At 46.1% G+C, this 7,500-nt stretch overlaps 6 protein-coding genes and 1 non-coding gene across 7 annotated transcripts in view; 2 read left to right on the top strand and 5 right to left on the bottom strand.

The window, feature by feature from the left end:
- Window positions 1–783, bottom strand: part of CNA02130 (cytoplasm protein, putative) — a 1,824-nt gene extending 1,041 nt beyond the window's left edge. The window contains exons 1-4 of the mRNA XM_566596.2: window positions 574–783; window positions 411–527; window positions 186–356; window positions 1–134 (exon numbers count right to left, since the gene is read on the bottom strand). The exon at window positions 1–134 is cut by the window's left edge and continues 1,041 nt beyond it. Of these exons, the coding sequence (XP_566596.1) occupies window positions 1–134; window positions 186–356; window positions 411–527; window positions 574–582 (431 nt within the window). The 5' untranslated portion in view covers window positions 583–783. The remainder of the gene's footprint in view (window positions 135–185; window positions 357–410; window positions 528–573) is intronic.
- Window positions 784–942: 159 nt separating this feature from the next.
- Window positions 943–3,316, top strand: CNA02120 (hypothetical protein). The gene is made up of 5 exons (XM_024656196.1): window positions 943–992; window positions 1,059–1,104; window positions 1,167–1,689; window positions 1,759–2,865; window positions 2,943–3,316. Exons 3-4 carry the CDS (start codon window positions 1,212–1,214, stop codon window positions 1,860–1,862), a joined length of 582 nt encoding a protein of 193 aa, XP_024512050.1. The 5' UTR covers window positions 943–992; window positions 1,059–1,104; window positions 1,167–1,211; the 3' UTR covers window positions 1,863–2,865; window positions 2,943–3,316.
- On the bottom strand, window positions 1,082–2,992 carry CNA02125 (hypothetical protein). The gene is made up of 5 exons (XM_024656054.1): window positions 2,907–2,992; window positions 2,724–2,852; window positions 2,425–2,664; window positions 2,206–2,373; window positions 1,082–2,134 (listed from the first exon to the last, which is right to left on the bottom strand). The coding sequence occupies exons 2-5, from the start codon at window positions 2,839–2,841 to the stop codon at window positions 1,755–1,757; spliced, it is 906 nt and encodes a 301-aa protein (XP_024514126.1). The 5' UTR covers window positions 2,842–2,852; window positions 2,907–2,992; the 3' UTR covers window positions 1,082–1,754.
- CNA02115 (hypothetical protein) lies at window positions 3,014–5,278 on the bottom strand (the record flags this gene model as incomplete). The annotated part of the gene is made up of 6 exons (XM_024656053.1): window positions 4,318–5,278; window positions 4,029–4,264; window positions 3,609–3,962; window positions 3,403–3,545; window positions 3,222–3,333; window positions 3,014–3,172 (listed from the first exon to the last, which is right to left on the bottom strand). The coding sequence occupies exons 1-6, from the start codon at window positions 4,532–4,534 to the stop codon at window positions 3,014–3,016; spliced, it is 1,221 nt and encodes a 406-aa protein (XP_024514125.1). The 5' UTR covers window positions 4,535–5,278.
- A 386-nt stretch (window positions 5,279–5,664) lies between these two features.
- CNA02110 lies at window positions 5,665–5,750 on the bottom strand. The gene has a single exon. It is a non-coding gene; the product is annotated as a tRNA-Thr (tRNA).
- A 148-nt stretch (window positions 5,751–5,898) lies between these two features.
- CNA02100 (DNAj protein, putative) lies at window positions 5,899–7,427 on the top strand. The gene is made up of 8 exons (XM_566594.2): window positions 5,899–6,091; window positions 6,148–6,187; window positions 6,250–6,327; window positions 6,376–6,488; window positions 6,550–6,631; window positions 6,688–6,898; window positions 6,949–7,082; window positions 7,139–7,427. The coding sequence occupies exons 1-8, from the start codon at window positions 6,006–6,008 to the stop codon at window positions 7,325–7,327; spliced, it is 933 nt and encodes a 310-aa protein (XP_566594.1). The 5' UTR covers window positions 5,899–6,005; the 3' UTR covers window positions 7,328–7,427.
- The window catches only part of CNA02090 (vesicle-associated membrane protein 712, putative), a 1,127-nt gene continuing 960 nt past the window's right edge, over window positions 7,334–7,500 (bottom strand). Inside the window, exon 7 of the mRNA XM_566592.2 lies at window positions 7,334–7,497. Coding sequence (XP_566592.2) covers window positions 7,435–7,497 — 63 coding nt within the window. The 3' untranslated portion in view covers window positions 7,334–7,434. The remainder of the gene's footprint in view (window positions 7,498–7,500) is intronic.

Below are 7,500 nucleotides of genomic sequence, written 5' to 3'. Positions count from 1 at the left end.
GACGAGCCTTTGGAGGGTCCTCCATTTTTCGAATTCCCTGATTTATTACTGGTGCTTGCCTTCGTCGAAGAGGATGACGCAGGCTTGTTTAAAGAAGTCTTAGAAATCTTAGAAGGACCACTTCGGGCAGAAGGCTGGAGGTCATCAGCAAAGATTCCCCAAATAGCAATCGGAAAAACACCTACCTTAGGAATGTTGGCCGTAGCAATGGGCTTCACGTCCTCTGCAAAGGGGTCATATTCTGCTTGGGAGACACGGTTCCCTGCGCCACCCGTCTTGCGATTTAGCTCCTCATGTGCGCGCATTAATTCACGTCGACGAGCTTCCTTGGATGCTTCTTCCAGCCGCTTCCGCCGCTGATGGACGGTAAGCGTTTTTCGTATAGAGATGAATGACCACAAGGAACCTACTTCTTCTTGTTCACGGGCAAGTTGCTTTTCCCTTTCTTGTTTTGCAGCCAGCTCCATTTTCATAGCCTCCTCCTTCTCTCGCTGCATCTCCAAAGCTCGCGCCTTAAGCGCTTGATACTACGTCGTTGTCAGCTAATTGTTCGACATAGGTGGTTAAGCGTACCTCAGACATGGTGGCGCGTCCAGCCGTCTATTCGAAACGAAGTGATGAGGAGTGAAGGCTGTGCTTGACACTTTGATTACTGGCTCAATATGCATTGACTGTGACGCATGATAAGTATCATGCGAGAGCCATATGACAAGACGGCCTTGTGGAAGTAATGAGGAAATAACTGTTCGGTTGTAGAAAGGAAGTTGTGGTGCATAAATTCGTTGCATGAACAACCGGATACAGTACGGATACGATAGCACTCGTACTAAATGGAACTCGTGACGTTTACGGCAGCAGCAGCCGGTTCTCACCCCTTTCTGGATATTAACGTACATAATAAACCTATTACACGAAATAGCCATAATATATGGACATTTAGGGCTACAATTGTACTCTTGGACTGCAATTGTAGTCTACACAGGCCCCATAGAGTGAGAACTTAGATTTATTTTCCTTTTCTCCAGAGTCTGTATGCCACAATCTTACGCGTCGCGAAGCGAATGAATCGTCTCAACATGACCTTCACATGAACATATTTTAACTGTACGTGTCCCTTTGTTCCAAACTACTCATCGCCCTGAGAACACTATTCTGAGAACCCCCAGCAAAAGCTATACTCTTTTCGATATTGCAATTTGCCTTAGACGACTATGTCCAGTCAAAACCCTGCCCGATCCATTCAAGACCGTCCCGGTGACAATGCGGTCTTTCCAACCGATGACATTTGGGATAGGGCAACCCCAGACGACAGTTTCAGTTCAAAAACTGGAGACAGCGAGGATGAAGAAGGAGAGGACTTGCCCGCCAGAGATACACCATTCGGCGACAGGGAAAGACAAGGGGGCGATAGTCAAACTACTCGTGACGAAGGGATCAATGCTGAGTTGTTTTGTGCAGCCCAGAAAGGTCGCTGTAGAATGAACAAGAGTGTCAAGACAGCCCTGAATAAATTTTTGAGTGCGCAGAGGAAAGCTCTCATGGAGTTTTGCGTGCAGCACGATGTGCGGCTGGCGACTGCAGAACGGTATGCTAACTCTCAAAATCATCGTCGAGAAAGTGGTACATGGCAGCTTTGGAGGAGAAGTCGGATGCGTAGGACCGCTCTACTTGAGAAGTTCGGCGAAGAAAGTAAGCGTTTTTTAGTACAAAGTCATTCCGGTAGGCCCATGACACTCGAATTTAACTAACGTTTCTCAGTCCTCAAGAATGTCAGCCGAAAGGAAATGGACGAAGCATCCCGGGAGCTTTCCCGCACCGACGTCTTCTCTATCATCTGTTCTTTCTTCGCCGTCTGTCTCTGACACATCCACTTCCACAATCTCGCGGTCTTTCTCCACATATACCTCATCCAGGCTCGGATTCCCATCCATACCAGTTGTTTCAAATCCCCACCGAATACCCACTCGCTCTCGCAGCATTATTAATATGTCCTCTACTCCCTCATCTTCCAAACATGGCTCAGGACGTTTGTCCCATACCCTCCACAAGCCATCTCCTATCCGCTGTTCTTCCAAGGCCGCATGTCGCTCTTTTGTCTCTTCCAAAAAAAAAAGGTTGACGTCGTTGCAATCAGCTGTAGGGCCCACAGCAACATTAATAACTGAGACAGTGCCGCCGTTATATAAATCGGCATCGTTTACTCACCAGTGGAATTAGACGAAGAAGGTACGGTCATCTTGCTCTTAATTTTACTTATACACTCCTCAATGATGTTGTGCCGATCGTGGCACCAGCGTATAAGTCTCGCAGTTTCTGCTTGTAGACGGGCTTTTTCCTCCACTGCCCGATCCCGCATGAGCATAAATTTGATACCTACCATCCGTTAGCAAATTTGTGAGAGCCATCGAACACAGAAGCCCTCACCTTGACGGCAATCTTGGTTCCGACTCCAATCTGCCTCTTTAATGTCAAAGACCATATCATCCCAAAATATGTCTTCGTCGTCTTTGGCTTGCAACGCTTCCACAGAGACTGCGAACTCGGGAACATTTTTCGGATTAAACGTGTCGGCGTAGTTTTTAACAGCCAAGTCGTACTTTTTGATCGCCGCGGCAAGAGCAGGAGAGCGCAATTGCTTAGAGTATCTTTGTGTATTTTTGGTCCCTTCGAGCGAGATAATATCAGCCTGCGATCGTCCAGATAAAGGGGAAGACCCTCATTACCAAGCTTCGGTTTCCTCCCCTTGCGGGTTTGCTCAAACTTCTCTGTAACAGCTTTGTATTTTCGGAATTGCTGTCGTAAAGTTATGAAAGCCGCATGAACCCGACACAATTGCTTCATTTCTTCCACATCTGCAGGTTCAAGGTACGTGTTACTCAAATTGCATATATACTCAGGCAACTTACCCCCGTTTACGCTCGGCTTTGATATGCTCAACCAAGAAATTGATGTTCAAGAGCCGAAGAGAAGAGCTCGCAGTCCTATTAAGCCTGACAAGTGGCGAAAGTTTTGATCAGAACCTCTCCGAGTTTTCACCATCACTGAAACCAAAGCCAGCGATCAGACGGGGGTTGTACCTCATCTGACATAGCCAGTTATGAGCATAAGCGTGGAAAACCGAGACGCCGATGAGTAGTCGATTCTGATCTCGTTCTTCCACCAATAGATTGCGCTGAATTGCATATCAATAAGACTCAAAAGATTTTCTTTTTCATGTCCACCTTTTTTATATGAGCATCGAAGTTGCAGCCGATGTCATACAGCAAAGCCAGTCGTCCCTCCTTGTCAACATCTTGCAAAATCCATAGAACCAGAGCCAATGGATTATATAACCTAAGTCTCTCTGGTCAGTACATAGTCTAAACAAAACAATCAGTCCAACATGACTGATGTAGTATTCACTTCTCCCCAGTTTTGACAAGGTTGATTAGTTTGAGTCCTATCTCATGGCGACAAACCATTCCAAAAAGGCCAGTGTCAACCTTGTCTTTGAAGGCATTATCAGAGACACCACCGTCCTTGGCCTTCCAATGGTCCGAACAGGCCTGGGGACCATAAATCCATCAGCAACAAGCTATCCTTGTGAAAGAGACATTATAGGTACTTACACTGTCGTCAAATTTTACTTTGGTGCTGTTTCCACCGTTTGCTAAGACCGCTAAACGAGCTTTATCGAGCTGATTAGTTTTTAAAAATAAGTCTGGGTGATTCTTTGGAAAATCGTTCTGTGCTGCAGCTATTGGACGAGAGTGTTCGAAATTGCCGTCGCAAGCGATGACAAAATCCGCAGTACCAGCTGGCAGGTCCTGCTCCTTCCGCGGTCCAAAACAACATGGGCACTGCCCAGCAACAATGTCTCGCAGAGATCTGTTTACAGCTTTATCAATGACTTTTCTTTCGCGAAGAAGTAGTTCGCGATAGAACTGCATGGCTTGGCGTATAAGAGGCCCTCCGTTGCGAGCCTGTATGGCCCCATTAGCACAGGTATTGGATAAATAAAAGATTTATGAAAGGAGGCAAGTGCTTACCTTATGAGATCCCTTTGCTCTGACGACTCCACTTAGTTGGGATTGCCAGGCAAACAAACCATCCGCAAATCCTTGGACTGCAATAGGCACATGTTGCCATATAGAATGGAAAAAACTCAGCAATCGGAACGAAATCGCAGTCTCCGGAAAAGCCATCGTAACTGGCATAAAACCTCTTTCGATGAGACGAATAGGTTCAGAGCTACAGGGGCAAAATTGCACATCTTCTTGCCATTCTTGAGAAGCTGGTTAGAATGTTTTGATAGATTGTCCGACTAACAGTACTCACGTTCCTCCAAAGAAATCAAGGTCACAATGCGCGATTTCTTGGTGCAGGCACAAGGCTCGTTAAGGTCTAATGCTTTATCCCCACGAAGAGGGGTTTGAAAATTGCGGCTTCCACGTCCAAACCTAGTATATGTGATGAAGGCTTCGGGAAGTACCTTTCTCCAAGCAGTCATTAAATCGAGCATTTCTTGCCTGTAGGGATTCTTCTTGCGCTTCATGTTGATCCTCCTGAGTAACGCAGCAACATTTTCCGAGATTGAATTCTGACAAACTTCTACTACAGGGTCAGACGATCTGCCCCCTTCGTCTTCTTCACCATCGCTCTCTTCTCCGCCCTCAATATCGATCCATTCGGGGTCAACACTCGTAGTGTTATTAATACCACCATCATCATAAAATCCCGCGTCACCAGAATGAGACTCCGCCTCTTTTGCTTCTTAAGTCGTTCCTCCCGTCGCCGTTGTTTTCGGAGCCGCTTTGCCTCTAGCTTTCCGTAGTAGAGTAGCTTGGAGGCTTCGTTTCCAACATACGTTTTGGTGTTCCCGTATCTATCATTGGTCGTAATGCTAAACCTGCGATCATTGAACTCGGGGGGACACTCTCGCTTCCTTGCTTTTATTACCTCCATTTCCCGAGGAGTCGGCATGAGATCGTTGAAGTATGGCATCCTGACAAAGCAATGCGAAAGAAGTCGTGGGGAATATGTTGAAAGGTAGCTGGAGGTTGGATTAATGACTTGGAACGTCCAACTGAGGGAAGTATACGCTTGTAGCTTTAGATGCTGAATATGTGCAAGTAGAGTGCGTGTGAAATATGACTGGATCAAGTCGAAATGGAGTTGATACAATGCAGACAAGTGAAGTGTAACGTATGTATGTGTACGTCGGTATCGTCACACCGAGGACGCGCTCAGGGAGAGACTCTGGAGAAAAGGAAAATAAATCCAAGTTCTCACTCTATGATGGGGCCTGTGAAGATTACAATTGCAGTCCAAGAGTACAATTGTAGCCCTAAATGATGTCCATATTATGGCTTTCCGCGTTTCGTGTAAATAGGTTTATTATGTACGTTAATATCCAGAAAGGGGTGCCGGTTCTGCACAACGAACGTCGTGCATCATCATCTTCTCTAGCCATGTTTTTAGGATTATTCCTACGCACTTCGACTGGATACTTTTCTATGCATGTGAGGTGCTTTCATGTATACAAAGGACTCAACCGATTGATGTAAGGATATAACGGAGTAAAATGAGCCAGCATCGACGAAAGAAGCTAGTGGAAGTATTTAGAAAGCATGGAACCGCCTAAAACCTATAATTTTATTGGGGGAACAAAAAGCAAAAAAATGATGCCACGGCTGTGAGTCGAACACAGGACCCTTTCATCATGTAGAAACACTACAAGTGAAAAATTATAACCACTAAACTACCGAGGCTTGTTGTTGAAATGCATGGTACCTGAGGTTTGATAACGTGGACAATTATAGGCAGAAGTGTGAAATAGAAGGTGACGCTCGCGTGTCGCACACTCGCAAGTGTCAAGGATTTGCCTTCTCGTCGTCATTTCAATGCTTTGTTGTACACTTTGTCTGCTACACAATCACAGACATTGATATCTTCTCGAAACATTATTAGCGTATCTCCATCTCAACCAACTTGGGACACCACACAGCTACAAAATCATATACTAGATGGAAGGACTACAAAGGCTACTTCAAGGAGGACGAGGTATGGGCATGGGCGGCGCAGCTGGCGGTCAGACTGTAGTAGCAGACAAGTGAGTTTTTTAGCTGACTATAGTATGCATCATGCTGATATTACGATGTACTATAGTGGCGAAACAGTGCATATTTCTGCTCTGGCGTTGTTGAAGGTGGGCATAAAAAGTGCAAGTGCCCGTGGAGTGTCGCTAATGGTATTGTCTCTGACTAACAGATGCTCAAACATGGTCGGGCGGGCGTTCCAATGGAGGTTATGGGTCTGATGCTAGGCGAATTTGTGGATGATTATACGGTGGGTTCATTTTTCCCGTTTCTCAAGTCTAAGCTTACGGGCTGGCAGATCTCATGTGTCGATGTTTTCGCCATGCCTCAGAGTGGTACCACCGTGACTGTCGAGTCCGTGGACCATGTCTTCCAAACCAAAATGCTGGACATGCTGAAACAGACCGGGCGGTACGTGTATTCGTGTCTTACTGTCGGCAGATTTCAATACTAAAAGATTATCACGACGCAGGCCTGAAATGGTTGTCGGCTGGTATCATTCTCATCCAGGTTTCGGCTGTTGGTTGTCGAGCGTTGATGTCAACACTCAGCAAGTAAGGCTTATTAAGCTTCGGAATGATCTGCGTGCGCTGATCGATATGCTTCTTAGTCATTCGAGCAGCTTCATCCTCGAGCAGTGGCTGTCGTTATCGACCCTATTCAATCCGTACGAGGAAAAGTCGTCATTGATGCCTTCCGATCGATCAACCCTGCTGCGCTTGCTACCGGACAGGAATCACGACAAACGACTAGCAACATTGGCCACTTAAACAAGCCCAGCATCCAAGCGTTGATTCACGGTCTTAACAGGCATTATTATAGTGAGCATCACGCTATCAGGATTTGTAGTATATATCTGACCCTTCATTAGGCTTGGCAATTGATTACAAAAAGACAGAAGCTGAGCAGGGAATGTTACTGAATCTGCATAAGCGTGGCTGGACTGAAGGGTTGAAGATGAAGGACTTTGAGGAGATGGAGCAAGGGAGCCAAAAGGCCATCGAGGTGAGTCATCATTAGACTCGCTCCATGCCCAGTGATCGGAGACTGACGATCCTCAGAACATGCTCAATCTTGCTGTTGCCTACACCAAATCCGTACAAGAGGAATCTACTATGACTGAGGAGCAATTGAAGACACGGCATGTGGGCAAATTGGATCCCAAGCGACATCTGTCGGAGGCAGCTGAGAAGGCTATGGAAGACCAAGTGATTCAAAGTCTAGCCATGGGAGTTTTGGCCGAGTTGTAGATGTAGATAGCTCAATATCATGCTCGAAAACGACAATAACAATTCATACAACAGCTTTGCAGTCCTGAGTTTCATAAGAGTATATTTACAACCAGACGGGCAGAGTTCTAACTGCGACAGTGGCCAAGTGAGGCACCGCAAAACTGAGCGATGAAGAGATACAGAAGCAACTG

This window comes from Cryptococcus neoformans, chromosome 1, assembly GCF_000091045.1.
Source record: "Cryptococcus neoformans var. neoformans JEC21 chromosome 1, complete sequence".
NCBI classification, from domain to species: Eukaryota; Fungi; Basidiomycota; class Tremellomycetes; order Tremellales; family Cryptococcaceae; genus Cryptococcus; species Cryptococcus deneoformans.
The sequence above is the reverse complement of the archived record's forward strand: the minus strand, read 5'-3'. Positions and strand labels throughout refer to the sequence as shown.